The sequence below is a fragment of the Halteromyces radiatus genome (genome assembly GCF_025201355.1).
Source record: "Halteromyces radiatus strain CBS 162.75 chromosome Unknown BX664scaffold_4, whole genome shotgun sequence".
Classification (NCBI taxonomy): Eukaryota; Fungi; Mucoromycota; class Mucoromycetes; order Mucorales; family Cunninghamellaceae; genus Halteromyces; species Halteromyces radiatus.
In genome coordinates, this window is record NW_026251690.1 from 2081402 (window position 1) to 2109278 (window position 27877).

Consider the following 27877-nt stretch of genomic DNA (forward strand, 5'->3'; position numbering starts at 1 on the left):
TTTTTTTTTTTCTGTATATATACAACTCATGAACTATGAAAAAATAAAATCTACGAAACCTGTAAGGTCATCCTCTGTACCTTCAACCTTGATTCAAAGTCCAAACAGTTTCCAACTTTTAGATAGTTCACCTACCAGACCTTCGTCACACAGCAAAAAGAAAAAAAGGCAACAACACCAATCTCGCAAGTCGCAAGGGACTCCTCATTCTTCTTCTTTATGGGATCATTCTACTGATCAAACTGTACCTAATAACTCATCAGTTCCGTCATCACCTACTATTGATTATACCGACCATCATACTCCTTCTCCATTACAACAACATTTTTATACACAATCCAACAATCCTACAAAGTCTTCATTGCCTGATCCACTATCTTCACCACCATTATCTCCTTTAATACAAGATTCTACATCAACAACTCGTATCAATTGGACATCCCTGTCATTTTGGGATTATCTTCGGGATGAATTGACTGTAGCTGACTTTGATACTACTCAAGAAATCAAACGTGAACGAGTGACCAACTTTTTGGCTGTGCCAGGATCACTTGAAAAGGTAACAGAAAATTAAGGAAAAAATATGGTTTTGATCATATGTTATGAAGTTCTAATCTTTTTTTTTTTTTTTTTTGAATAGTTGATGGGATTTGGTTATGTCGTATGTTTGGATTCATTTTTATATACATTCACCATATTACCATTACGATTTGCTTTGGCCTTTTATCATTACCTTTTGTACATTTATGCAAACATCAAAATCCTCACAACACAAAATGGCGGAAGGTAAAAAAATAAATATAAGGAGATAATCAAGTATCATTTAATCATATATTTCATTAGATACATGCGATTACGACCATCTCAAAAATGTGATTTATTGAAAGGTTTATTGATTGTGATTACTTGTGTGATGATGTCTTATTTGGATCCCTCTCGATTATATCATTCTATTCGTGGTCAAGCCGTGTTGAAATTGTATGTGGTACTCAATGTTTTGGAAGTTTGTGATAAACTATGTTGTTCTGTTGGTGTGGATATTCTGGATGCACTCTTCTCAAAATCAACTTTAGGTTCCAATCCATCTCCTGATATAGGTACTGGTGTGGGTAGTGCGACAAGTTATGCCAAACGACAATTGAAACCTATCACTTTATTCTTCATGGCTTGTGGTTATATGTTGATTCATACTTCCGTTCTATTTTTTCAAATGATTACTTTGAATGTTGCTATCAACTTTTATTCCAATGCTCTCTTGACCTTACTCATTTCCAATCAATTTGTCGAAATCAAACAATCTGTATTCAAAAAATTCGAAAGGGAAAATTTATTCCAACTTAGTTGTAGTGGTAAAAAAAAAAAAAATTGAAAAAGATTATTATCCTTTACTCATATATATATATATATATATTTAGATATTGTGGAACGATTTCAACAAAGTGCTTATTTGGTGATCATCACACTTCGAAATGTGATTGAACTATCTGATTCATCACCATCCTCTATCTTACCATCAACATTTGTACCTCTTTTCAAATTACCAGCAACGACCTCACTTAATACATTGATGACACCAGTGGTTATGGTGATTGCTTCAGAATTGATGGTGGACTGGATCAAGCATGCATTTATCACTAAATTCAATCAAATTCGGCCTTCGATTTATAGTAAATATATTGATGTATTATGTAAAGATCTTGTTGTTGGAAGTCCTGGACGTCTCACTGCTGGGAAAAAGAATGCTTTCATCGATCAATCACCTGTAGTATCTCGACGTATTGGATTTCCATCCCTTCCTTTGGCATGTATGGTAATACAAAAAAAAAGAAAAAAAAAACAGGATATTCATATTCCTATTATTATTTTAGGCGATACGAATGATGCAACAACTTTTACCCATGATCTTTATGTCAAGCCATCATGGTGGTGATGATACTTCCAATGGGAATGCGCCTTCATCTGTGGCGTCAATGGTTACCAATGGATTATTAAATTATTTGATGGATCATCAAGGCACTGTGAGTCGTTTATTACCAGCAAGGATCCAATTGGTGGTATTATCCATGGTCCGATGTGGTTGGTTGGAAAGAGGGTTGGACAAAACTGTACGAATTCTTACTTGGACTTTATTAGTTTTCATCATTGCTATCATGTAAGTCATCAATAATAATAATAATATTATCAAATTTAACATTTTTTATTTGATAGATTACTGGCTTTGAAGGTACTTGTGGGAATGAACTTACTTGGATATGCTTATAAACGATATACTAGTATGGAAGAACGTGAAAAATTGGATGAACAAAAAGAGAAAGAAATGCGGGAAATGAATCAACCAGAAACGGTAATACCACACACACGCAAAAAAAGAAGATAATTTGCTCAGTGGCTAACTCTTTTTTTTTTTTTTTTTGAAAGGAATATCAACAACAATTGAAGAAATATGTGAATGATCCAACCGATAATGTGATGGGAAAAGCGCCTATAAAGTATACTTTGGAAAATGTAGATCGGTTTTCCATGGTGAGAAGTAGAATCCCTTAACCCCAAAATAGGACATCTTTACACAAACAAACAAATAGAATAGCACTTTTTTTTTTTACCCCAACCAAAATAAACAATTTATTATTCTGTTATCAACCAACAACAAAAGTTTGTTTTTTTTTTATGATCGTGAGAACTAGAGTCATTCTTTTTTTGGACTTAGATGACAAACAACATCATTGACAAATCAAACATCATCCTAAATTGTATGTACCATTTTTTTCATTTTTTTTTATTTATTCAAGTAGGTATATCAATCATGCACTAATACATTCAATAAAGTAAACTAAAGTGGGGTCATCAAAACAAGATGTGATGATGCATAAAAAGGAGTGAGGGAAAGGAGAAGTATACAAATGGGGAAAAAGGGGGTAAGGAAAAAAAAAGAGAACTATATATATAAAAGTAATATAATATAATTGTATCTAAAAGATAAAGAAAATGATAAAGTTAATACCAACCAGAAAGAATCCATGGTAATCTAGACCCAGAGGTAGAAGGAGGAGGAGGAGAAGGAGAATCTTGATATTCAATTTGACTGATATCTTTGCCATCCGATGAAGAATCAGAAGAAGGAGAAGAAGAAGCCGGAGAAGATGTCGGATGACGGTAACTAGGACTTTCCTTGAACGCCACAGCGGCCTTAAGACTAGCAGCGATCAACATGTATAAGGTTTCCGAAGCAAGTTCATGTAAATGATAATGTTCATCCGCCGCCAATAACAACTTTATACATTCTATTCCAACCGATTGCATTTTTTGTCGAACTTGATATTGATGATCTAAATAAGAGAGAACATGGACAAGATAACTACATATCAAACCAATGAGGTCTTTGTTTTTTTTTTAAAAAAAAAAAAAAAGAAAAAAATTAGATCAAATAATATCTCATCTTTTTTTTTTTTTTTTACCAGGCACGGGAGATCGTTTCACCATAATAGCAAGACATACACTCGTATTGATCACAAATCGTCCAAATCGTTTAAATCGGTGGATAGGATCCTGCTGATCTAAAAGTTGCATCGATGCATTGTTTTCTTCCCATGCTTGTACAGTTGTAGATCCAATCGAACTGATAGTGCTGATAGTAGTTGAGATGGATGAAAATACAGATGTTTTTGTAGTTGTTGTAGTTGCACCTGTATGTCCAGATATCATGATAGTATCATCATTGTTATCCAGGTATTGATTGCTATCATCATGATCATTAGATTGAATATTGGGCAATCTTTTGTATTGAATGGCAAGATTCAAAATCCCTACACGTTCTTCCACACTAATAATAATAATAATAATGAGTGATATAATATAATCTATTTATTGATAAATGATTTCATTTACCTTATTAATTTTTCCCTTAATGCTATCTTTGTTCTAGGATCAGTTTTGTCTAAGATAAAAAAAAAAGAAGGAGGATAAATAACAAATAAAACCATAAGAAAAAAAAAACAAAACAAAAACATACAGTAAAAAGAGAACTAAGAAAAGACTTACTTGGTAAAGCCATCAATATTTTATCAATGCCAGAAAGATAGATATCCAAGGCCACAGCATCATTTCCATCTTCATATTCGTCAGCAGCAATAGCGACTAATTTCATACCTTGAGAAACACTTTTTCTATCTAAAGGAGTTTGTGTAGGTTGTTGAGGTTGATATTTATTGGAAGCCACCATAGCAGCGGCATCATCCCGAAGTTTATCTACAAAAGCACTCATTTCCGAAGTCCAAGAAGTACTGGGGGTGGGTGTCGGACTGTCAAAAGGAGATATCAATTGTTGTTGTTGTTGTTGTGAATAGTCAGATAAAGAAGGTGTAGTACGATTAGATAAGTTGGTATTATATTGATGTTGATGATATACTGTAGGAGTAGATGCATTTATAGGTAGTCTTGATAGTAAATTGGATTGATGAGGGTATATAGTTGTGTTATTATTAGTTTTATTGTTAGTTGAAGTAGTTGAAGTAGTAGTAGCTGAACTAGAAGGTCTAAGAGTTCCAGGACTTGTCTTTTTCTTATTCTTTGATCCAAGTAATGGCATTGTAAATAATAAAAGAAGAAAACTAGAAAAAAAATAAAAGAATAAAAAAAAGTGGAGAGCGGAAGGAAAGGGATGCCAAAAAAGAAAATTAAGCTCTTTTTTTATCTATCTGTTGAAGTCAAAGCATGTGAAAAAAAAACTAACTCCGCGGGTTCAAATTTAGATGTTGAACTACTATTGTCAACAGATCATCAAATAAAATGTGATAGTCATTCAATATATATATCTAAAGAAGATATATTTCTTTTCTTTTCTTTTTGATATATGTCAAATAGGACACGTGTCAATAAAAGTACTGGGACCTTTTTATTCACATGAGTTAATTTCATATCAAATCCTTATATTTCATCATCATTTCATTGTCCATTTCTTATCTCCCTTTCTCTTTATAATATAATATAATATAATATAATATATAAATATTATAATAAAAAGTTCACATGATATAAATGATGAACAAGTGATAATGACGCACAGACATCTTTTGTTTTCATTGGATCTCTTCTTATTTTCATGAAGGATTCACTTATTGAAACTTTTGTGAGACAAATTACGATGGATTGGTTCATCAACAGTTCTTACTCCGCCATCCATCAAAAAAATTACAATATGGATCCTGCCCCTGACAATGGGTTCTCACTTTTTTAGTTACACATGTTTAACAAATTTTTAATTGTTGTATATGATTAGATTAACTTTTTTTCCCTTTTGTCTCCTTCTTTCACTATTATTTTTCTTTTTTTTTTTTATTTTTTTATTTTTTTATTTTTATTTTTTATTTTCTTTTATTTTTTTTCAATTCCCATTTCCCTTTTTCCCCCTTTGAAAAGGAGTGATTATTGATTGACCAATGAACATTCAGAAAATGTAAATCTTGACACTGGAACATCCGGTTCGTGATTGGCTGAGTTGTATATACAACAGTTAATTAATAGGGTTGTCCCACCTTTCTTTTTTGTTAGCTCGTTTTTTTCTTTTCTATTATTTATATTATTTTTTTTCTTTTTTCTTTTTTTTTATTTATTTCTTTTCCTTCTTGTCAAACAACTCTTTTTTTTTTTTGTACAATGGTGGAAACGACCGCTATTACTCCTATTACTAGCGATCTCAATCTATTAGACAAAGCACTTCCCAAGTCTCCATTTGATACTGAAGATCAATCTGTCATGATGGTGGTAAGTTAAACAAATGTAGAAAACAGAAAATAACAAAAAAAAAAAAAAAGATATATTAATACATTACAATTTAGGATTCTCCTCGTATTTCTTCAACTCCTCCTTCTACACCTGGTTTGGAAGAAGAAGAAGAAGAAGAAGAAGATATGAAAGAAGACGAAGAAGAATATCGTTATAATGAATATATACTGGATTATGAATCTGACCAAGACGAAGATTTCTTTTTCAAAGATTTTGCTACTAATACTGACAAGAAAGATGTTCCAGCTCGACCTAAATCGAAACGATATAGTCGCCGACGTCGATCTCAAAAAACTATGTCTCGATTTGATTTACAATCTTTTGCTCGACAATTACATGAAAATCGTCTTTCCGTTTTACAAACACGCCAAAGTCGAATGATTATGACTGAAGAAGATGAACGTGAATTGGAACGATTATTAGCAAGAAAGTATTCCCGAGATGATTCTTCAACACCCCCTGTGCCTGCTTTACCCTCGGTACCTGCATCATCATCGCCACCATCATCAACTTGGACAACAACAACAACAACTGATGATTCCAAAGCATTGGTAATCGAACCTACTCCTTCATCTGATTTGGCCGGTCCAGTTCCTCGTGTCTCCATTTCATCAGATTCATTGAAGAAACCCTCTATCTTGTTGCAAAAATTGAATGATCATCCTTATTCTACATCGAAAGGTAACAGAAAAAAAATTCAATCAATGAAACTTGTCTCCTTGTCCCTTACTTATCATTCCCCTTTAATGTTCCATGTGCATCTTTTTTTTTAGATACACCTTTTGATGAAGCGACTCCTTTATCTCCATCTCTTTCTGATCCTTCCTCCTTTATATCACCAAGAAGAGCACCTACTCCACCTTCTGAAGCGTCATTATCTTCTTCTTCTTCTTCTTCCTCTGCTACTAACAACAATGATCTTCATCCTGCTGCTACAACAAAATTGGCTCCTACTACTCCAACTATCACCATCAAGAAAAAACCATCATGGATATCTGGTCGCAAACAACCAAAGAAACAATCATTGATGCCTCCTCAACCTCGAAAATCAGTCAGCGTTGATATGCTTCGAGATCAAGCCCGTCGACAAACTCAACCATCTCCCATGGAAACAACAAAGATGACACCTCAGGTAGAAGAAAAGAAGCCTAAGTTACGACTCTTTGGTAGTTTACGTCAAGCAAGTCGATCATCACGTGTGTCTGGTTCTGGTGGTGGTACTATTCGTGGATTAATGCGAAATCTTAGCACTGTGGGTCATCGACAACATCATCATCAACAACAACAACAACAACAAGAGCAGCAACAACAGCAGCAGGAGGAATCACTTTTATCAACGGAGAGTGCATCCATGTCTCCGGCAGCCATGGCAGTCATTCAACACGATGTATCTACCAAAAAGGAAAAGATGTCCAACAAGAAGGAAAAGACAGCTTCAGCTTCCTCTCAAGAATTAGATCCTACCATGATTGAAGGTGTAGATGATTCAACCGTCCATGTCACACACACTGCTACTTCAACCAAAGGAGGTGTCCGATTATTATCCAACTTGTTGGCAAAAGCACGTTCTCGTCGATCCCCTGTCAAATCGACCAAAATTACCAATGTACAAAATGAAACCGATGATACAACAACAATAACTGATACAAAGGAACGTAACAAGGTGGTACGACGTACAATTATCTATGTTCAACCTGATGCTCTGGACTTTATGAAAGAAGGACATATGCCACCAGTGCCACCACCCAAGTTTAGAAATGCAAGCAGTGCGGATGATGATCGATATTCGAAGGATACAATGATGGATGACACAAGTTCAACAGTTGAATATGCCACTGCAACTAAATTGACTCGACAAACCTCACGACGTAAACGATTAGTGGAAGAATCACCCAATGGTCATCGCCAACAAACGCTCAATCCCAACAACAACAACAGTGATAATCACCCAGGTGGTGCACAAACGAAAAAATGGCGATTGGAAAGTGTTACTGAATTCGGTATGGACAACAAAACAAGTAACAACAGTCCTAACGATTTGACAAAACAAGAAGAAGGTTATTCAATGGACGGCCTATATGATTATTACCACAACAACAACAACAACAACAACAATGATAGTCAATCTCGTCTCGAAGGGCTGGAACTTCGCGAGATGAGTGATGGATCTGTAGTATGGGGTATTGTGAAAAAACAAGGCAACCGAAAAAGTTTCTTTGCATCCAAGGCTCTGGAAAAGATGATGATGGAACAGCAACTACATTTAGAACAACAACAACAACAACAAGAGGAAGAAGATGCTGAAAAAGAACATGAACAAATTGAAAAAAGTGTCTTGGCTTTGATGGGATTAGAACCTGATAGTTTGGATCATTTACCAGAACCTTTACCTATGGAACCTATGTCTTCCTATTCAACTAATGGTAGTAACAATATTACCCGAACAGCTCCACCTCCTATTCCCAAGCGATCACCAAGAAGGAAATGCCAACAAGACAATGGTCTAATGGATTCTCAACAAGATCAAGGTAATAGGCGGTTACAACGTGGTCTTTCTGTAGAAGAACAATTGGATGAAATGATGCTTTCTATCAAGCAATCCCAACAAATTTGATCTCTCTCTCTCTGTCTGTATTTGTTTTATTTCTACCTTTATTATTATTATTATTATTATTATTTCATTCTCTTTATATTACATGTATACTTTTTTTTTTTTTTATTATTCATCATTTACAAACCCCTATCTCTTCACACGCATACATTTGATATATTATATATTTTTACACAATACTATATATGCATTTATTTTACACAATAAAGATACTTGAAAGGTTTAGTTCAGTTTGCTGTGCAAATGAACTAGTCTTTTTATTCTAAACATTAATATTTATTTTAGATGGATAGAGAGTTGAATGTTGGATCATTCAAACGCCGTCGGTTTTAACCATTACTAAACTGGTTACTTTTTCTTGTTCCTTTTTCCCTGCTTTTTTTTTTTTCTTTTCTCTCTCTCCTTTTTTTTTTTTTTTTTTTTTATCATTCTTTCTTTCTTTAAACAAACGAAATCAAAATGGAAAAAATAGCAATGATATCTTTTTTATTACTACTCTTTTACTATTCCAAGGTAATAGGAAATATATATGATGTAGCAAAGTCAACTAGGTTACTAAATAAGCAAACATAAAGTTCCGTTCATACTAATGAATCCTTTATTCTCTTCTATCTATTTTACTCCCATTTTTTTTGTATATATAGTACGAAAGACTGCTTGTATGAAGTACGAACAACAATTACAAGCAAGGATACATCCACCATGGCGAGACTATTATATGGCCTACGGTTCTCTCAAGCAATTCCTCAAACAAAAAAGCGACCATTGGTCTAGCCAAGACGAACTGACCTTTGAAAAATTAATGGCAGCAGATTTATCAAAAGTATGTCGTTTTTTACAACAGCAAATGGAATATATAGGGAAACAGATACAACAATTCGAAGAACAAGCTCGTCAACACATACAACAAGATAGATCAGCAAACCTTCCTCTTACAACTCAAGTCATGTCTTTGATATTTGATCTACACGACACGAATCAATTCCTTTACGTAAATAAATTGGCTTTTGACAAGATGGTGAAGAAACATGATCGATATACTACATTCTTGATGCGATCTCGTTTTAGTTTTATGGTCGACAAATCTCGTCTCAACTCTTACATGCAACAACTAGACAATAATATGACTCGACTTTGTCATCTTTATGAAGAGTGCCGACAAAAACAACCATTGAAACTAGAGGAACCCAATTACGATGCAAACAGAACGATACTCAAAGGTGAACGACAGCAACAATGTACTACTTTTTGGATCCATCCAGACAATATCAACGAAGTCAAAGCCATTTGTTTATTCCACCTCCCCATGCTACCAACCTCGAATACCTCTTCAACATCAGTCAACGTCCAAAAAACATCAAAACATCCTATAGATCATGCTGTATCCACTGTGTATTTCGACAATGCCAACTTTAGCCTGTATAAGAATACCGTTTCCCTTTGCAACGATGAAGATTCCATATCTCAAACAATAGAAAGATGCGACACGATGTTACAATGCCAGTGGTATGGACAAGATTCTTCCAAAATGTATATGTCAAGTTATCAAAAGGACGATATCGACCACCAACAGAGAGAAACGATCAAACATCAATGTATTGTGGACAATATACCGGTGAATTCCTTTCTCAGTCGATGGCAGCACGTATTGGACGAACAGCACAAGTTTTCCCATGTTGAATCCATGCAGCAAATGATCCACCAACAGCATCTTGCTCCAATATGCCATACAACTTGTCAACGAAGCATCTTTTACGAACAATATCCAGATGGAACATGTCTACAGATACAGGTGGACAACAATATCACTTTTAATCGACCTTTTGATGGATGTAATAAAACGAACGTACGAAGGATGGAACAATCTGATAATCATCGATTTCCCTATGGAATACTCTCTCTACGACACACAGGCAAACAATCGATTCCTCTTTGGTTATCACAACTCGTAGCCAGTCATTTAGTATACGCCATTCCTCGCTTCTCCGTATTTGCTCACGCCATTAAACAACTATATTGCAACCTGGTCCTTCCTTCTCCTTACTGGATGTCGATCATGGAAAACGACATTAGAAAATTACCATTTAATCAAGTAGGATTATCAAGATCAGAAAGTGATCGACCTTTGATCAATGGACATCGACCGACTCTTTTAGACACGACACCACATGTCTCGATTCCCCTTTTGACGAATCCTTCAACACCAATAGCACAATCCTTTTTTCGTAACGTAGATGGTATGATGATGTACAACAAAGGCAACAACAGCAACAACAGGATCACTGAACCTAAAACTTATTTCGCCAATGAACGAACCTTTATCTCTTGGTTACAATTTTGTGCCATGTTATTGACAGTGGCCCTTAGTTTATTCAATCGGGGTGATTTGATATCAAGATGGATGGGGGCTATATTTCTTTTTATAACATGTTTACTGGCATGGTAAGTTGATGATTAGATAGAAAATATGAGATTGATTGTAGATTAATATATATATTTTTTTTTTGGATAGTTATGCATTAGGGCGGTTTCAATACCGATCGTGGCAACTTCGAACAAGACGATATGTATTACGTTATGATGATAAAATTGGGCCTAGTATATTATGTTTCTTTTTAGTATTAGCTATGATGATCAATCTTTATCTTCGATCACCTATTTTTTAATTCAATAAAAAAAAAAAAAAGAGTGTTGAAATAATGGGAAATATATAAATCTTAACATTTTTTTTTCTTTTTGTTTGTTTATTTAACAGATGTATTGATGATGATGGGTTTACTTTATTCATTCATTAAAAACAAAAATTACCTGTTGAATGCTTATATAAAAAAAAAAAGTATTTCATTAGTGCAACTGGACTCATTTTACGGTTTTTTTTTTTTAGTACCCCTGGATAATGGATTTTTATAGCCTAATCTGACTGGATAGGTTTTGGAGAAATCATTTTTTTTTTGTTCATCCCATTCATTTCTTGCTCTAAAGCAATCATCATCGCAACCAACATAGATGAAATCATTCTCTTTCACTTATCTTAGTAACAATCCCAAATTATAGAAATAAAAAATGAAAAGCAAATATCATCATCTCACATCCAATAATCATCATCATCCAATAAAATTCTCATCATTGGATTCTCTCTCAAAAAAGCACTCTGATACTATTTAATACCATTTTATCGCTTAATACCTAATGTTCAATGACAAAAAGATTTCATTGATTTTCCCAAAAAATTGCCTGATGACCCCTCGACAATTCATTTTTACAGCCAAAATTTGGCTGAGGAGTTTCAAATTTTTAGCTGTAAAGTCCAAAAAAAAAAAAAAAAAAAGAATCCACAGCCTTAAATAACTCTAATCATTTTTCGAATCCCATTTTTAAGCTTAAATCTATTATTATACATTGTAAACAACATTAATAAAAGTTGTGTATATTATCTATGATTACTTCTTTTGTTAGTGGATTAAATAGGCAGCTTGTCAATAATGGGTAGAAATTCGCAGAAAAAGGTCATTTGACAGTTGATCTCATGCTAAAAAGAAAAACTTCAAATCCATTTTAAATCTCCAATCATATCATCTATGGCTTCTCTTTTTTTTATATTAATGCATTATTTACTATTAAAAACGTCGCGTTCAACTGTAAAATTGGCGGTAGATCTTTAGTGAGACTCCAATCTGAGAACGATCAAGCATTGTATAACCGTTTTTTTAGTCTTCTTCAATAAACTTTATTATTATTCTTACAATCATCATTCTCTTTATCACGTCTTTACCAATATCATTATTCAACTTTTATGCAAACATAAGTCATAAATTGGTATGCATTCAAATTCCGATATCTTTAAGGTAAAAAAAGTGGATCAAAAAAAAAAAGTTCTGACAAATTAAGAAAAAGCTAGCACTGACTTTTTTTTTCTGCTTTTCCTTTCTTTTACTTTTTCTTTCCCTTTTTTTTTTTCTTTTGACCAATGATCCTTTAAACATGTAAGTTGTCATTGTACATAATGATACTCTACTAATCTACATTATAAACTAAAAGTTCATTCTTTCTAGGCATACATACGTCTAGACTTACAGTATACTTACTCTTTCTTTTTTCCTTTTTTTTTCTTTTTAGTCTCTTTCATTCTCATACCAAGAGCTAATCTATTTTTGGTTTGTGACTCTTTATGTGAAAATACACTAGATAGATAGGATATAGAATAGGATTAATTGGTTATACGATTGGACAAAGGATAGTAAGCCAAAAAAAAAAAAAATATGTCTGTTATTCAACCCTTTATCATAGCAATTATTTTTTTTTTTCAGTAGTTTAGTTATATATTATATTTTTAACTTTACATTCTCATTTAAATAAAATCTTATTTTTTTTTCTTTACTATTTGTTTATTACATTGTCATCTGCTATTATCCTATCATCATCTATCTTTCGTCCATTCATAACCTCTATACAAACATTTCCAGATGAAATATTTTATTACGCCATATTTAACGAGTGGAAGTTTCCTTTTATATATATTTAAAGAAAAAGCAATGAATAACAAACAAGTCTTTCATTTTTTTTTTAAGGGGATCATGACGTTAGGGTGATGGGTATGTGTGATGATCAAAAAATCATTAAAGATGATATCAGCAAAGAGGAACTGGTACACATGTACAACGATCAGGTGAGATATGCAAGTAACGTTTTATGATCTGCAATAGGGCTCTTTACCCAATCAAACCCATCATCAGGGCCCACATGTAAGCTGTGTTATTATTAACCATTGATCCATGTTACATTTTACATTTTTCTCCTTGAATGTCATTATTAATTGACATCGAGTATTATTGATAAGAAATATAAAAAGAGAGGGGGAGAAGGGGATGATGGAGATTAAAAAATAAGGAACTTGATTTCTTTTTCCTTTTACTTTATTTTTTTTTTTTTTATGGTATGAAATTCGGCACGTTTCTTTTCCAACAACAATTTCCTCCATGGCGTACAGAATATCTTCAATATGATAGGATCAAAGAGATAATCAAGGAGAAAAACAATCATGATAAAGTAGATCAATGGTTACAAGTAGAATTTGATAAAATACGTCATTTTAGTTTACATCAGTTGGACAAATTGAATCAACAACTTATCTTGCTAGAAAAATCTTCATCCAGCCTTTTATTAGATGATCTACTCTACCCTCTATACGATACTCACGAATTGGAACGTTACATCTACTTATCCATCATCGGTTTTCAAAAGCTTGCGAAAAGTCTTGCCAAACATCAGACTAATAATGACGTTGGAAAAACAGGGGCTCAGATCCCGGATTGGCTTATCATTTTGAATCAGTACCATGACAAATTGGATCCACTTTTGATGCGATTGGCCTCATTGAAAGAAGTGTGCACTAGTGGTCATCAAGGAAAGAAAAAGTCAAAGCGGATAAAAACTAAAGGATTACCTCCTCTACCCAACGAAAACACCTCATGTTATCACTCGTATTCTTACTGGCTCCATCCTAATCACGTATTTGAATTGAAGGCGATTCTTTTATTTTATTCCTCTTTAATCGATCATCATCCATTTTCTATCGTTTATCTTGATAATCCTCAATGGGATGTCTATCATCAACAATTGTCAGCACCTTTTCTTACATCTGATTCCATACATATCTCATGGTAAACATTTAAAAAAAAAAAAAAAAAAAAAAGGGGATCAACCGCTGAGTTTTATATTTCGTTAATGATACCTTTTTTTGTTTCTTTCTCTCTCTTTTTTTTTTTTTTTTTTTGTTATACTTTCTGGTTCTATTATTCTATTTATTATCTTCAGGAAAGGATCAGGAACTTCTGATAGTCAAGTACAAGTGAATCATGTAGCAGTTCAAGAGAGTCATTCAAAAGTTTTACATCAATTGTCTCTACCAAGATCCACAGTAGGCGCGCTATTCCAACAACAACAACAACAAAACAAGGATTTGCAAAATGAAGATGATATATTGGATCAAGATTTTTACAACAACAACAATAGCTCCACCATGGCATTAATAGTAGAACCACGAAAGAAGAAGAAACAACCACCACCATTACCATCGAAACTCGGCATGACGAACGGCAAAGATGATAGTATATATCAACAGATTCAACAAAGAATTCAGCAACAAAAATGGCAACCAAGAATCAAGTGTATGGTACAACGGACAACCTATGAAGCAAGTTTTAAGAATGGTGTTAATGACAGCAACAAGGTGTTTTTACATATCGATACAAAAATAACCATGAACGTTGAACAAAGCAACAACCATAGATCCTCCTCGCCTGGGTTCTCTGTGCTTACGGTGGTAGTACAATGTCAACAAAAATGCCAAGAAAAGAACAGTGATGACAACGGTAAATTCGGCCCGGATGCAGCCCCTAACGTTTTACCCGACTGGTTGATGACATTGATTAACGGCGCCTCATGGATCCATCCTGTGCCAAGATTTTCCTTGTACGTACATGGCGTATCTTGTTTGTACCGGGAATTCATTCCACTTTTACCCTGGTGGCTCAGCTCCTTTGACACTACCTGGCAACACGACAATGAAGATAGTCATGGGTCACCTGCAAAGAACAACGATTTTGGATTATCACGATCAACCACTTTACAACCTTTATTACATGGCACGTTACCACCTTGGTATTCTCACATGGTGATGACTATCGATAACAATGATGAAAAGGAAAAAAACATATTAGACAAACATGTGACCACGGCAAAAAAATGGAAAAAGATCAAAGTGGAACCAAAGGTATTTTTCGCCAACGAACGGACATTTTTATCATGGATGCAGTTTTGTGCATTATTGTTGACAGTTAGTCTCAATATGATTAACTTTGGTGGATCGGACGACAATGTATCTCGTATATGTGGGGGTCTATTTATCATTCTTACCATCATTATGGCGTTATATGCATTGGCGAAATATGAATGTCGAGCTTGGCAATTGGTGACTTCTTCCAATCGGTATCGTTTTGATGATATGTATGGACCTGCAGTTCTCTGTTTCTTATTGATATTGGCTATGTTGATCAATCTTGGTTTACGTTTGACGACTCCCTCTCATTGATCTTTTTTTTTTTTTTTTGAACGGATGTTATCTATACTTAGTTACCTTTGACGATCTTTGTTTATTATTGTTATTAATAAAATCTCTCTTTTTTTTATTATTATTATTATTATTTGGTTTCATGGTTTGGTTTCATAATAATCCTATGATGATGATATGTATAAAATAAAAAGTATTTCAATGATGATAGCTGTTTATGCTGATCTATATTTTGATTGATTATTTCTACTCCCAAATATAAACACAGTGGGATATTATTTTAATAGAAAGTCGGGAATGGAGTCTTTTATTGGTAATGGTTTTCTTTACTTTTTTGATGACAGGTTTTATTATAATAAACTGATGACTTTTTTTTTCGATTGTTTCTATTATTATTATTATTATTATTGAGTTTTATGATATACTATATATATCATCAATTAAAAAAAAAAAAAAAAGAAGGTACCAGGAACTGGAAATGAAAAAAAAAAAAAAAAAAAAGATGATCAATTTGTTTTGATCGTTGATATCGGCTTAGCTTATTCGTTTTTGTTTTTTTTTTTTTTTTGTTATTTTGATTGCCAAGAAAGTATTAGTAAAGTTTCATTCTACGGGATTTTTTTTGAAATTTATTCATTGTTCGTTACACATTCAAAAAGAGTTCATATCAAAAGGGAATGGATACTTTTGAGGCTTGGAAAAAGAGAAAGAGTGAGTTTGGTAAAGCTCAATAAAACTTTGGAGAATAAAAGACAAAAAAGGAAGGAGGCGTGATGTCTTACCAGAGCCTAAGTATGGCAAACCAGCTGAGGTTGTACCATGCAACTCCTCTCTTTGTATCACCATAAAAATTGATGTCAAATCTAGTAAAGAAATAAAATATCATTGGTTTAAAAAAAAAAATGTTTATTGTTTTTTCTTTTCCGTTATATAGAATAAAAGAATTTGATTTTTTTTATTGATGGAAAAATTATAATAAATCTATATAATTGATATGATTGAAATTTTAACTTTTCTTTTTTTTTTAAAAAAAGATCTTCCATATATATAAATAACCTTTTTTTATTTTTTATTTAAATCTCAGTAATAAAAAAAAAAAAAGAAAGAAAGAAGTAGTTTTTTTGTGTTATCTCCTTTTTGTGGGTGTGAATGTGTATGTATTTTTGGTTGTTGCACCCGCCAAAAACAAATCCAACCTCCGAGATTTTTTTTTTCTCTCTGTCTCTCTTCCCCCCTTTTTTTTTTTTCTTTATATATAATTCATCCCCCTCTTGATTTTTTTTTTTTTATTTTCTCTTCTTTTTTTCCTTTTTTCTTTTTTTTTTTCTTTCTTCCCCTTTTTTTATTTATTTTTTTTTTAAAAAAAAGAGTTTCTTTCTATATTTCTTTCTTTCCCTTATTCTTTTTTTTTTCTTTCTTACACTTCATTCCTCCTCCTTCTTCTCCTCATTACTTACTTCTTTATTTTTCCCTTTTCGATTTTTTTTTTTTATAAAATATGAAATACGGATTGGAATTACAAGAAAATATATTTGCACCTTGGAGACTCTCTTATATTGCCTATGATGTATTAAAACAAGAACTCAAAACTCGTCAATTGGATCATTCATGGACTGATAAGGATGAAAATGACTTTGTGATGTTATTGGACAATGAACTGACCAAAGTATATGATTTTGTCAATGCCAAATTATCTGAAATTGATGCACGCATTTTATATTGTGAACGAACCATTCAAACCTTACAAAAAAATTCAACTATGCACTCGGACGCCAATTATCGTATTATGGATGAAGCTCTTACAGAAATTTTATTTGATGTCAATGATCTTTCCAAATTCACCAGGGTCAACTTTTTAGCTATTCAAAAGATCTTGAAAAAGCACGATAAATGGACGGGGTTGGATTTGAAACATCAATATGTCAGCAAATTACGAGAAAAACCTTTGGATAAGCAACGATTCGATGTAGCCATTGTTTATATTTCTGCTTTACACGATATTTGTCGACATCAAGGAAAATCAAATGACGCAAAACCTTTAGGTGGTGATCAAAATGCATTTGAACGTGCTACTGCTAAATATTGGATTCATCCTGATAATATCACTGAAGTCAAGGCTATTATTATGTTACACTTACCTGTTCTTATCTTTAACAAGTCAAAAAAATTCGAAACTTCCGATGCTGCTGTCTCTTCTGTATACTTTGATAATCGTAACTTTGATCTCTATACTGGTCGTTTACAACGGGATGAAGAAGCCGAAGCTATTCGTTTTAGATGGTAAATGGATAAGGAGTGATGTAGGACAAAAGAAAAAAAAAAGTAGGAAGAGCGGGTAGTGAAAACGAACATGCAGCCATCCTTTTTTTTTTTTTGTCAAGGGGATATATATCGAACTAAACTTTATTTATTTATTTTTTTTTAAATGACCATAGGTATGGACCTTATGACACTAACACTGTATTTATTGAACGAAAAACTCATCATGCTTCTTGGTTGGATGGTGCTTCTGTTAAAGATCGTTTCCCTATCAAAGAATCTCGAGTGAACTCTTTTGTGGATGGATCCTATACTGCCGATATGATTGCCGCTGAAATGACTGCCAAAGGAAACCCTGAGGATACTATCAAGGATATGCACTTTACTGCCACTGGTGTTCAAAAATCTTTCCGTGAAAAAGGATTGGAATCTATGTTACGTGTTTATTATAATCGAACGGCTTTCCAACTTCCCGATGATCAAAAGTTACGTATTTCTTTAGACACTGATTTGACTTTTATTCGTGAAGATCATATTGATGGTCGTCTACGACATGGTGACAACTGGCGACGAACTGATGTAGGCATTGATTATCCTTTCAATTATGTGGCTCCTCAAGATATCTTACGCTTCCCATATGCTGTATTGGAAACTAAATTACAAACTCATCTGGGTCAAGAACCTCCTCAATGGCTGACTTCCTTGATTGAATCTCATCTCGTCCATGAAGTGCCAAGATTTTCGAAATATCTCCATGGTGCTTGTCATTTCTATCGTGAAAAGTTACCTCTTTTACCTTGGTGGCTGTCTGAATTGAACAATGATATCCGAAAAGGTCGTGTGGAAAATACTGGTCTCACTCGTTCAAGAAGTTTCAAACCTTTGATTGATGGTCAATATCGCCGTGCTATGTTGGAAGAAAAGGAACGTAAGAATTCACAAGCTGTTGTAGAAGGTCGAAATATATCTGGATCACGTAGCCCTAGCAATAATTCAAATGATGAATCAACAAAGGCATCTTCTTCTCCTATGAACCGTCGACGTTCCAATTCTATTGATGAAAAGGTGGCTGCTCAGTGGCGACCAGTGGATAATCCTCCCAACAAACAAGACTATACATCTATTGAATTAGGTCCAACAAATCATGGTGGTACTTATGATCCATTATTACCTCCATCATCATCAACTCCTGCACCATCCAAGGTCAGCAACTTTATCAACAACAACAAAAATCGATTATTAGGCACTCCTGTCGATGAACCCAAACAGAAATACGAAAAAGCAAAAGTCAAGGTACGAGCTGAACCCAAGGTATTTTTCGCCAACGAACGTACTTTTATCTCCTGGTTACAATTCTGTGCTCTTTTGTTGACGGTTGCTCTGAACTTATTGAACTTTGGTGATTATTCCGCTCGTATTGCAGGTGGGGTCTTTTTAGGTATCTCAGCTTTTGTTGCCATATATGCTTTATATCGATTTGAAAAACGTGCTTATATGATCAATCGTCAAATTGATGGCCGTTATGATGATTTATATGGTCCTGCTGTTCTCTGTGTTCTTTTGGTTGGTGCTCTCATTGTCAATTTTTACCTTCGATTCCGTTAAACTTGTTATCTCATTTATTTATTTATCTCACTGTATTTTCCCATTCTTTCCACTGTTTTTATACATATTTTTTTTTTTTTTTTGTTGTTGTTATCATATATGCACGCACTCAATCATATCCCTCTTTCAAAATCATCTCAAAGAAAAACATCAAAACTTGTGTTAGCTCATTTTATTCATTCATCTTCAGTTGTTGTAGTTTTTTTTTTATAAAGAGTAATATACATATACATTTAAATAAAATCCATTCTTTTGTTATTTTCATCTCTCTTTTATTGATCCTAGATAATCAATGGATGATGATAGTTGAATCCAAGAGACGGGTTTTGAAATGTGTGTGGAGTAAAAAGAGAGAGAAAAAAGTGCACTTTTTTTTTTCTTTTCCTTTTTTTTTTTTTTTTTTTTCTCTTTACTATTGTATATATGGCGTCATGATTAGACCTTCCTACTTTTTATTCTTATTATTATTATTCGTATTACCACTATTTCGAAACTCATTGGCAAACGCACAAAGTATTCAATATGCACAACGATTCCCAAAGTCTCGACTCTACAGTCTTTCTCCTGCTTCTTTAGGTCTTGGCAATATGGATGGTACCATCGCTGCTTTTGGTGACTTTAATGCTGATAAATTGTAAGTACTTTATAGACCTTGATATAGTCTTCTTCTTATTCAACTTGTTTTCTTTTTTTCTTTTATTAACCTACTTTTTGTTTTATTCTTTATATATATATATATATATATCTAGCACTGATATCTTTACTTTGGGCCAAGATCAAAAAAGTATCACCATTTATACTTGGGATCATAGTATGTTATTTTTTTTAAAAAAAAAAAAGTTTATATAACTTTTCTGATATTTATCTTTCTTTTTTCTTAGAAAATTTTTCTTTTTCACCTTTACTACATGCACCTCATATTCAACATGACTCGATCATCAATAATATCATTCCTGGCGATTATAATTATGATGGTCACTTGGATGTTTTGGTGATGGATGAACCAAATGCTCAAGGGGAATTCAAAATGAAGATATATTTTGGTAATGGCAATGATTCATTTGGTAAGGATAGATGTAGAGAATATTATATGCATACAAGTTTTTTTTTTTTTTTTTTTATAAAACTAAACCGTCTATTTTTTTTTTTTTCATTATTCGTAGTGACTCCAGCTTTAGATATTCCTTCAGCGAAAACGACTTTACCCATGGTTTTGGATTTAAATGGTGATATGAAGTTGGATCTATTGGGCTATTCTTGGGAAACAGGTGAATTAAGTGCTTGGATCAACACTGCTCAATCCAATTCTACCAATCAAACTACTTCTATCTTTGATCTGTAAGATGATGTTGATGATATATAACCTGATTTAATATTGATTCTTTTATATATATTTATATATGTTCATAGAACATCTGCTTCCTCTTACTTTGATCCAACGTTTACTTCACGGTGCCGTTGGGCTTCACCGCATTCAAATGCCTTTGTGGATCTGGATGGAGATTGCTTGGCAGGTAAAATACTGATACAAAAAAAAAAAAGATCCTTTATATTATATGACTAACTCTTTATTATTATTATCATTCTTATTTTTGAAAGATGTTGTCATGGTATGTGATACGAATGGAAGACAATCAATGCAAATATGGTCAAACCAACGGGAAAATGGATTCAAATTGAGACAAACACTTGATTTACCTTCAAATATTGGACCTTTGGCATTTGCGGATATGGGTAAGAGAAAAAGAATACTTATCAAAATGTTATGATGAATGTATTGACTTCTTTTTTTTTTTTTGTATATAGATGGTGATGGATCAACCGATATCGTGTTCACTGTATGTAGTGATAATGCCCATTGTGCGATTCATACAGTCTATAATCAACAAATGGGATTATGTTCAAAATTGGATGATCCAAACTCTGTTGGGCAATGCAGAAGTCCTCGGCAGCTTTGCGTAGCGGATCCTGATTTTCAATTCGATATAACTACACCAAATAGTGAAGTAAGGAAAAAAAAAAAAAAAAAAGGTGCAAAATAAAAGTTTAGTGTGGTAATATCTTGCTTTTTATATAGAATTATACAATATTCAGCTTGGCACCCTATCTAGATCAAGGTGAAACCGTACTTACATTAGATAGAAACTTTCCTGGTACAATGCCTGTCCCTCTTCACCCAGGTATGAATGCAAAATGAATATTTACTGAGAAATGACAGACTCATTTTTTTTTCCTTCCTTATCTAGGTGATTATAATTTAGATGGTTATCCTGATCTTTTAGTAACAACAACCAAAAAGGTGATACTTCTCCAATCTGTGTGGTGTACTGCACAGCAATGTACAGATGCTGCAATCAAATCGAACAAACGTACATTCTCTTTGGTTCGAAATGGTGCTGAATCTTTATCCAAAATCACCAGTCCTCGACATGCCACCTTTTTTGATATAGATGAAGATGTAAGTAGACACTTTATTTTTACCTTGGAGATGATGAATATTGATCCCTTTTTTTTTGATAGGGATCACTGGATATATTGGTACTTCAAGATAGGACAAGTCGACCTTCCACTCAAAGAACACCACGTTTCTTAATCAACAATTTCTTCAATGATGCTTTCTTTATGAAAGGTTTAGGTAATAGAGAAAATATGAAGAGGAAAAAGTTGACTCATGTGTTATTTTGTATAAATAGTATCGAACGGAGCACATCCTGAAGGATCATCAACAAAAGTAAGAAAAAAACATAAACATGTAGACACTTGAAAAATCATCACTAACTACTGTATGGTCATATTTTGTTGTATCCTTAGCCTTATGGTGTCAATTATCCTGGAGCCAACTTCAAGTTTACTGTATTGGATACCTCTGGAACGAAACGTGTTCATCAAGTACCACAATTGCCTCAAACTGGTTATATGTCCCTTCATACTCCTTACTGTCTATTTGGTTTAGGAAGAACAAACAATTATGTGGAAGAAATGTTTGCAGGAGTCACGCGACATCAGGTAAATAAAAAAAGGATGATCAGAAAAGGAAAAAGGAGAAACTATTTACCTTTTTCTTCTATATTAGAATCAGAACTATTTATTTTATGAAGGCGTTATCCCCAATTCCCAGTTGGTGTTTTTACCTTATCAACCAGAAAATGTGGCTGATAGTTCATCGTAAGTTAAATAAAGCAGAGTATCAAGAGATGACTAATTATATTCTATTCATAGTTGGAAAGTGGAACTCTATGTCCAACCAGCAGATTATATCCCTTGGGTACTTGTGTCCTTGGTAGCGGCTGCTCTTCTTCTTGGTATTGTTGTTGGTTCTTTATACTGGATGGAAAAACGCGAAGATGAAAAGGAACGACGAAAGGCTTTACATATTATCAACTTTGACGCCCTATAGTTCCTCTCTTTTTTTTTATTTTTTATTTTTTATGTATCCATATCATTTTAGTATCATTATCCAATCATATATCATTCGTCATCTAGTCAAATATCTTTATTCAATCGTTTCTTTTCATTCAAAATAAAAAATAGTTATAATATGCATTTTATTGATGATTCGTATACAGATCCATTTCGCCAAGATGTAGTGTAGAGGCGCTTGTCATCTTGAACGATGATATGAGCTCGTTCCCAAAGTCACTTTCTTATATCAACCCACATTAGCGAATGGCAAGAACTATATTGGATAATCATGTTTGGCATTCTACGATGAAGAATGATGATTTGATCCAGTCAAACATCATCGGTTCACAAAATCATCTAGTATATTCTAGAGGCAATGATATCGCATTGGTAAGTTGGCAGCCTTGGATGACAAGATGTCTCCCCTAGTGAAGGGCCTTCGGGTGGGACGTCAAAGAGAATATCATCATTGATCTCTTCCAACTTGGGAGGCTTGAATTCACCCATGAATGATTTTGTACATTGGCTGCAAAGTATTCAACATACAAGAATGAGACAGGGTCAACAATAAAGACGGATGATAGTTCCACCGTTGTTTGCATTTGATCATGTTCTTTGAGACTTGGACAAAAAGCTGTCATCGACAAAGGGTGTTATATTTGCATCATTATGCAACATCTCAAGGGATTCCAAAGTAGAGACCATCACTTGCTACTCACAGAAAGGACGATCGAAGTGATGTTGGTCAGTAACCAAACCGGAAGTTTCCCTTACTTTCGAGACGAACACTTCTTCTTTTTTTTTTTTTTTTTTTTTGATTGCCATCCTACCACTATCAAGTTCTCGTCCCCTGCCCCACAATTATGTCTATCATGTATATATTCTATCATTAGTCAAATACCTTTATCCAATCAACCCTCTTCCCCCAATTTTTATTCAAAATAAAAAAAAAATGAATATTTATCTATATATGAGTGTGTAATACAATGTGTGATTTATATTTGGGATGTATACTATGACTAACTATTTTGCTATTATATTAATCAAAGGGTACGCTGTACTGATCGCCGTAAAGGTTTTTCACCAGTTTCTTGTTCTTCCTGTTGTTGTTGTTGGACACCACTGGAAGTAACTGAGCCGGTAGCTGTATATTCTTGTAGTCGACGATTGGTGTATGATTTACTCAACATGTATCCGCCCAGTGCACCTACAAAAAAAAAAAAAAAAAAAAAAAAAAGTGAGATCATTAGACATAGATAATAAAATAAAAGGATACTTGCATATAGCCAGTGCTGTCCTATCATAGAACAAAGATCAAACGATGATTAATATTCATAACAACGTAAACTAATATCCTTTTTTTTTTTTTTGTTCTTTACCATCCTTTCATCACTGCTTTCGGGGTATTACTGATGGCCATGGTGTTTGTGTTCTTTCAATCCAAAGTAGAAACAAAAAAAAAAAAAAAAAAGAGAGAGAGAGAGCAACCCCCACCCTCGTCAGCTGCTTTGGGCTTTTTTTTTTTTTATTGGTCGGGAGTTCAAAGGTAAGCTCAGTGGCAGGAAGATGGAAGTCAAAAGAGAATGGCATCATTGAACAATCGGTCCTCATCATAGAAGATTAAAAAAAAAAAAAAAAAAAAAAAAAAAGGAGGGAAGAATCAATCATAATGAAACCCAATAGAGTAACATCATTCCTTGTATGATGCTAAGCGTCTTTCTTTTTTCTTTTCCAATCGTCACAAAAGAAAACCATCCCAAAAATAGATATCATACTTCCCTTCATTCCATTCATCCAGGAAAAAAAAAAAAAGATAATGATAGGAAGATAAACAGAGAAAAGATAATTCAACTTTATTTCGATGATAAAAAAAAAAAAGAGAGAGAGAGAGAAAAAGGCAATTTAAACTAATAAACTAAACGAATCACCTTCCCTTTTTTTTCCAAAAAAAAAAAAAAGAACACAATCATATACAAGTTCATCCAAGTCAAGCAGAGAACCGTCGTTGAGTCGTAGTAGAACCATTAGAAGCAAAGGCAGGACTTGAATCAATCATTGAATCTACATGGTTCAAGAATGAATGAATCCCTTCAAAATAACGAGGTCCAACATGCCATGAAGTTTCATCCTCCGGGTCAAATATAGCTCGCTGTTCTCCATGTAAAGAAGGAATTATCACCAGATCATCATCTTCTTCATCATCATCATCGATAGTGTTGTTCGGATGAATAGATTCATAGGAAGAGGACGCCGTACCAAGTATTGTTGTCGTTGATGTAGATCCAATATTATTGGTGGCGGGTATTTCTAGACCATGTGGTGGTATTTCGTCATCAGCTGGTTCTTGGGTACACTTGACTTGAAAAGAAGGTGGCGATGGCATAAGTTGATATATCCATTGAGCAATTGTTGTGTCAGTCATAGGTGATGGTGCGAAATGTTGATAAGGAACGTAGAGGCGTAATTCAGAACATCCATGAATCATTCTCATTTTGAAGGCTGTATTGGATTGATGGTTGCGATGTTTAATAATATAACGTTGTGCCTCTAATCCTACCAATTGAAGAAACATCATCACTTTGGCCAAATGTTCACGAATAAGAGTTCCCCATTGATGAAAAGAGTTCAACCACGTAGGATCCAGGATAGAAGTGCTATTTTCCATAAAAAATATATTGCTTGCGGTATTTGGTAATGTTGATGATGATGTTGATGAAGATGCTTGGAGTAATAAGGACGAGAGATCCATTGGGATAGCCACATACCATTGCTGCTTTTGTTCATCATAATCTTGCGTATCACATCGTCGTTGTTTTTGAATAGTCTGTAACGATAAATCATCATGCCTTAACATACCCACCGGGCCTAACAAAGGTTGTGATTGTTCTTGTTGTTGTTGTTGTTGTTGTGATTTTTTCGGAGGTTGACCACGATGTACCAAACCTGGATGATGATGATCCATCTTTTTGTTATTGTTGTTGTCACTTTGATCCATCACATCAGCCATACCACGACTATGAGGAGGTTGATATCGTTGTTGTTTCCCACCTTGAAGGGACGAGGATGAGTGAATACAATGAAATCTGTTGCTTCCAATATAATCATCATCATCCACGTCTTCAATATCATTGTCAGAACAAATAGAAGAGGTAGTAATAGAGCGTTGTTGTGACCAAGAAGGCTTTGTGTTGTAAGACCTAAAAGAAATTGGAGGTGGAGGAGGAAGCGTGCCACCACCATGAACACCTAAGATGGGCGGTCTTACTGGAGTGAAAAAGTGATTAGGACTTAGGACATTGACAAGTTGATTTGTTGTTGTAGTAGTGCTGTTGGAAGTGACCATGGTACGAGATTGTACACAGCATGAAGTATTCCGTCGATAAATAAGAAGGCGACGAGCTGTGGACGTAGATAAGGTGGAACGACGTTGAAGTAAACGAATTAATTGTTGTGGTTGTTGCCCTAAAGCTGGTATTGGTTTATTTAGTACTACTTCTGTTGCTATTGCTGCATTTGTTGGTATCTTTGAAAAATAAAAAGTGGCAATAGGACGAAATAGAATATGACTTGATTTGTGGCGTAACTTGCTACGATGTAATAGTCGATGTAAAGATAATAATAGATGTAAAGGAGAACGTAGCATGATATGTTTATTTCAAAAAAAAAAAAAGGGAAAGAAAGACAAAAAAAAAAAATGTGATAATATGAATTCTATCTAAAAAAAAAAAGAGAGAGCGGGTTTTGCATTGGTGGGAGACAAAAGAGCCAACTGACCAATAGACTGAGCCAATCAAATTCAGGTCGCGTGGTGAGCCAGTTTTTCAATGCCGTCTACATCAAATATACCATAAGATTTTGATTCTATAGATGTTATAGCAGCAGATGCCACTGTATCAGTATGTAAAGGATGAGTTGTAAAACTAGATCCAAATGGTAAACTTGCTAAATCTTTGGCAATAGGCTTAGTAAGTAGATTAGCTGTTTGTAAGGCTTTTGCAATAGGCATGGCAGCTGCTCGTTGATCATTGTACATAAACCCTATATTAACAAAAAAAAAAAAAGGCATGAGATAAGATGAATAAAAAAGTGTCAATTTCTCACCTGGTCTAAAGATGATGGATTTGAATTCCGGACGAGAAAATAAATATTGTTCAGCTTGTCGTTTTGTGGTAATATAACGAGGATTGATCAAAGGAAAGACATCTGCAGCGGAAATATAGACAAAGGATTCTATACTAGGTATATCTGCAACCTGTTTAGCTACTGTGATGGCTAAAAATCAATATAAAAATATATAGAGTGAGATAAATAATTTATTATTATTAATAATAATATTAACCTGTATCTCGATTGATAGCTTCATACGTGGGAAATACTTGATTTTCAGGATCCAATGGATTGCCACGATTGGTCATGCCTAGAATTTCACCTAACACCTTGGATGCTCCGCATAACGCGCCAAATACAGTAGGATCATTCACCACTTTTTTGTAATCACTTTCCAAAATAATTCCAACCGTATGTACCACATTGGTCACATCTTTGAGTATATCCTTATAACTAGCAGGATCCAAAGAATCACCTTTAGCCCATTTTACCTATTTGTCATATGGATGAACAACTAAAATCAATACAGATCAAGACAACTTTTTTTTTTTTTTTTTTTTTTTTTTTTACTTGATTCGCCCATGTAGGTTTGCCTTGTTTTGAAAATGAATCAGGTTCACCTCGTCGACTAGAAGAATACATATACCAAAAAGAAGAAGAAATAAATTTCATGTTATATAGATATATGAATGTGGTTTACCTGAGACTAACTATTTCCCAACCTTTTTGTGCCGCGGCTTTACACACACTTTGACCTAACAATGAACAAAAAATTAGAAGGAGATCTAAATAATGTATTCTTTTCTTTTCAAAACAGTTACCGAGAAAACCAGAGCCACCCACTACTAAAAGTTTACGAGCTATGGATTGAGACATGTAGACAGATTGACCAAAAATGAAAAGAAAAAGAATTTTAAAAGTGACACCCTGTCTTAACCAAACCGTTTTTTTTTCAAATACCGCGGGACAAGGGGAAAAAAAAAGACAAAATCATGCTGCGTTTTTTCTTTTTATTGGTATGGTGATGTTACATAGTTTGTATA

General features: G+C 33.8%; 10 protein-coding genes across 10 annotated transcripts; 6 read left to right on the plus strand and 4 right to left on the minus strand.

Annotated features, from left to right (window-relative positions):
* The first annotated feature begins 11 nt into the window (after nt 1–11).
* Nucleotides 12–2652, plus strand: BX664DRAFT_379341 (eukaryotic membrane protein family-domain-containing protein). The gene is made up of 7 exons (XM_051548853.1): nt 12–559; nt 641–786; nt 844–1349; nt 1416–1810; nt 1869–2152; nt 2209–2344; nt 2419–2652. Exons 1-7 carry the CDS (start codon nt 29–31, stop codon nt 2542–2544), a joined length of 2124 nt encoding a protein of 707 aa, XP_051400312.1. The 5' UTR covers nt 12–28; the 3' UTR covers nt 2545–2652.
* A 28-nt stretch (nt 2653–2680) lies between these two features.
* Nucleotides 2681–4725, minus strand: BX664DRAFT_385954 (uncharacterized protein). Its single transcript, XM_051549289.1, has 4 exons — nt 4039–4725; nt 3886–3934; nt 3456–3820; nt 2681–3377 (listed from the first exon to the last, which is right to left on the minus strand). Exons 1-4 carry the CDS (start codon nt 4583–4585, stop codon nt 2995–2997), a joined length of 1344 nt encoding a protein of 447 aa, XP_051400313.1. The 5' UTR covers nt 4586–4725; the 3' UTR covers nt 2681–2994.
* Nucleotides 4726–6657: 1932 nt separating this feature from the next.
* BX664DRAFT_333089 (uncharacterized protein) lies at nt 6658–8458 on the plus strand. Its single transcript, XM_051545457.1, has one exon. It carries the CDS (start codon nt 6809–6811, stop codon nt 8393–8395), a length of 1587 nt encoding a protein of 528 aa, XP_051400314.1. The 5' UTR covers nt 6658–6808; the 3' UTR covers nt 8396–8458.
* Nucleotides 8459–8807: 349 nt separating this feature from the next.
* BX664DRAFT_333090 (VTC domain-containing protein) lies at nt 8808–11090 on the plus strand. Its single transcript, XM_051545458.1, has 3 exons — nt 8808–8905; nt 9037–10834; nt 10905–11090. The coding sequence occupies exons 2-3, from the start codon at nt 9054–9056 to the stop codon at nt 11056–11058; spliced, it is 1935 nt and encodes a 644-aa protein (XP_051400315.1). The 5' UTR covers nt 8808–8905; nt 9037–9053; the 3' UTR covers nt 11059–11090.
* Nucleotides 11091–13298: 2208 nt separating this feature from the next.
* Nucleotides 13299–15504, plus strand: BX664DRAFT_385956 (uncharacterized protein). Its single transcript, XM_051549290.1, has 2 exons — nt 13299–14052; nt 14207–15504. The coding sequence occupies exons 1-2, from the start codon at nt 13328–13330 to the stop codon at nt 15480–15482; spliced, it is 2001 nt and encodes a 666-aa protein (XP_051400316.1). The 5' UTR covers nt 13299–13327; the 3' UTR covers nt 15483–15504.
* Nucleotides 15505–16812: 1308 nt separating this feature from the next.
* On the plus strand, nt 16813–19415 carry BX664DRAFT_333094 (VTC domain-containing protein). Its single transcript, XM_051545459.1, has 2 exons — nt 16813–17741; nt 17897–19415. Exons 1-2 carry the CDS (start codon nt 16960–16962, stop codon nt 19323–19325), a joined length of 2211 nt encoding a protein of 736 aa, XP_051400317.1. The 5' UTR covers nt 16813–16959; the 3' UTR covers nt 19326–19415.
* A 306-nt stretch (nt 19416–19721) lies between these two features.
* BX664DRAFT_333099 (uncharacterized protein) lies at nt 19722–22818 on the plus strand. The gene is made up of 14 exons (XM_051545460.1): nt 19722–19959; nt 20075–20136; nt 20207–20389; nt 20489–20663; nt 20736–20839; nt 20925–21059; nt 21132–21331; nt 21403–21505; nt 21572–21783; nt 21846–21960; nt 22019–22056; nt 22137–22331; nt 22399–22490; nt 22545–22818. Exons 1-14 carry the CDS (start codon nt 19757–19759, stop codon nt 22720–22722), a joined length of 1995 nt encoding a protein of 664 aa, XP_051400318.1. The 5' UTR covers nt 19722–19756; the 3' UTR covers nt 22723–22818.
* An 809-nt stretch (nt 22819–23627) lies between these two features.
* Nucleotides 23628–24191, minus strand: BX664DRAFT_359026 (uncharacterized protein). Its single transcript, XM_051548067.1, has 3 exons — nt 24107–24191; nt 24008–24024; nt 23628–23934 (listed from the first exon to the last, which is right to left on the minus strand). The coding sequence occupies exons 1-3, from the start codon at nt 24145–24147 to the stop codon at nt 23771–23773; spliced, it is 222 nt and encodes a 73-aa protein (XP_051400319.1). The 5' UTR covers nt 24148–24191; the 3' UTR covers nt 23628–23770.
* Nucleotides 24192–24564: 373 nt separating this feature from the next.
* On the minus strand, nt 24565–26422 carry BX664DRAFT_333112 (uncharacterized protein). Its single transcript, XM_051545461.1, has one exon. It carries the CDS (start codon nt 26368–26370, stop codon nt 24715–24717), a length of 1656 nt encoding a protein of 551 aa, XP_051400320.1. The 5' UTR covers nt 26371–26422; the 3' UTR covers nt 24565–24714.
* Nucleotides 26400–27719, minus strand: BX664DRAFT_333114 (uncharacterized protein). Its single transcript, XM_051545462.1, has 6 exons — nt 27656–27719; nt 27535–27589; nt 27405–27462; nt 27067–27325; nt 26829–26999; nt 26400–26765 (listed from the first exon to the last, which is right to left on the minus strand). Exons 1-6 carry the CDS (start codon nt 27708–27710, stop codon nt 26524–26526), a joined length of 840 nt encoding a protein of 279 aa, XP_051400321.1. The 5' UTR covers nt 27711–27719; the 3' UTR covers nt 26400–26523.
* Nucleotides 27720–27877: the final 158 nt, after the last annotated feature.

What these genes read in the sequence shown, in the direction of transcription:
- BX664DRAFT_385956 (XM_051549290.1), top strand. Translation starts at nt 13,328, where the DNA reads ATGAAATTCGGCACGTTTCTTTTCCAACAACAATTTCCTCCATGGCGT. An exon ending in GATTCCATACATATCTCATG is followed by an intron (nt 14,053 to 14,206) that starts GTAAACATTTAA and finishes TATTATCTTCAG; the next exon opens with GAAAGGATCAGGAACTTCTG.
- BX664DRAFT_359026 (XM_051548067.1), bottom strand. Translation starts at nt 24,147, where the DNA reads ATGGCCATCAGTAATACCCCGAAAGCAGTGATGAAAGGATG.
- BX664DRAFT_333089 (XM_051545457.1), top strand. Translation starts at nt 6,809, where the DNA reads ATGCCTCCTCAACCTCGAAAATCAGTCAGCGTTGATATGCTTCGAGAT.
- BX664DRAFT_333114 (XM_051545462.1), bottom strand. Translation starts at nt 27,710, where the DNA reads ATGTCTCAATCCATAGCTCGTAAACTTTTAGTAGTGGGTGGCTCTGGT. An exon ending in TGGGAAATAGTTAGTCTCAG is followed by an intron (nt 27,463 to 27,534) that starts GTAAACCACATT and finishes GTATTCTTCTAG; the next exon opens with TCGACGAGGTGAACCTGATT. An exon ending in ATCCATCATCTTTAGACCAG is followed by an intron (nt 26,766 to 26,828) that starts GTGAGAAATTGA and finishes TTGTTAATATAG; the next exon opens with GGTTTATGTACAATGATCAA.
- BX664DRAFT_385954 (XM_051549289.1), bottom strand. Translation starts at nt 4,585, where the DNA reads ATGCCATTACTTGGATCAAAGAATAAGAAAAAGACAAGTCCTGGAACT. An exon ending in AATATTGATGGCTTTACCAA is followed by an intron (nt 3,935 to 4,038) that starts GTAAGTCTTTTC and finishes TTTTTATCTTAG; the next exon opens with ACAAAACTGATCCTAGAACA. An exon ending in GAAACGATCTCCCGTGCCTG is followed by an intron (nt 3,378 to 3,455) that starts GTAAAAAAAAAA and finishes AAAAAAACAAAG; the next exon opens with ACCTCATTGGTTTGATATGT.
- BX664DRAFT_333099 (XM_051545460.1), top strand. Translation starts at nt 19,757, where the DNA reads ATGATTAGACCTTCCTACTTTTTATTCTTATTATTATTATTCGTATTA. An exon ending in GGATGGAGATTGCTTGGCAG is followed by an intron (nt 20,840 to 20,924) that starts GTAAAATACTGA and finishes TATTTTTGAAAG; the next exon opens with ATGTTGTCATGGTATGTGAT. An exon ending in CAGGAGTCACGCGACATCAG is followed by an intron (nt 22,332 to 22,398) that starts GTAAATAAAAAA and finishes CTTCTATATTAG; the next exon opens with AATCAGAACTATTTATTTTA.
- BX664DRAFT_379341 (XM_051548853.1), top strand. Translation starts at nt 29, where the DNA reads ATGAACTATGAAAAAATAAAATCTACGAAACCTGTAAGGTCATCCTCT. An exon ending in ATTCCAACTTAGTTGTAGTG is followed by an intron (nt 1,350 to 1,415) that starts GTAAAAAAAAAA and finishes ATATATATTTAG; the next exon opens with ATATTGTGGAACGATTTCAA. An exon ending in AAATGAATCAACCAGAAACG is followed by an intron (nt 2,345 to 2,418) that starts GTAATACCACAC and finishes TTTTTTTGAAAG; the next exon opens with GAATATCAACAACAATTGAA.
- BX664DRAFT_333112 (XM_051545461.1), bottom strand. Translation starts at nt 26,370, where the DNA reads ATGCTACGTTCTCCTTTACATCTATTATTATCTTTACATCGACTATTA.
- BX664DRAFT_333090 (XM_051545458.1), top strand. Translation starts at nt 9,054, where the DNA reads ATGAAGTACGAACAACAATTACAAGCAAGGATACATCCACCATGGCGA. An exon ending in ATAACATGTTTACTGGCATG is followed by an intron (nt 10,835 to 10,904) that starts GTAAGTTGATGA and finishes TTTTTTGGATAG; the next exon opens with TTATGCATTAGGGCGGTTTC.
- BX664DRAFT_333094 (XM_051545459.1), top strand. Translation starts at nt 16,960, where the DNA reads ATGAAATACGGATTGGAATTACAAGAAAATATATTTGCACCTTGGAGA. An exon ending in GAAGCTATTCGTTTTAGATG is followed by an intron (nt 17,742 to 17,896) that starts GTAAATGGATAA and finishes AAATGACCATAG; the next exon opens with GTATGGACCTTATGACACTA.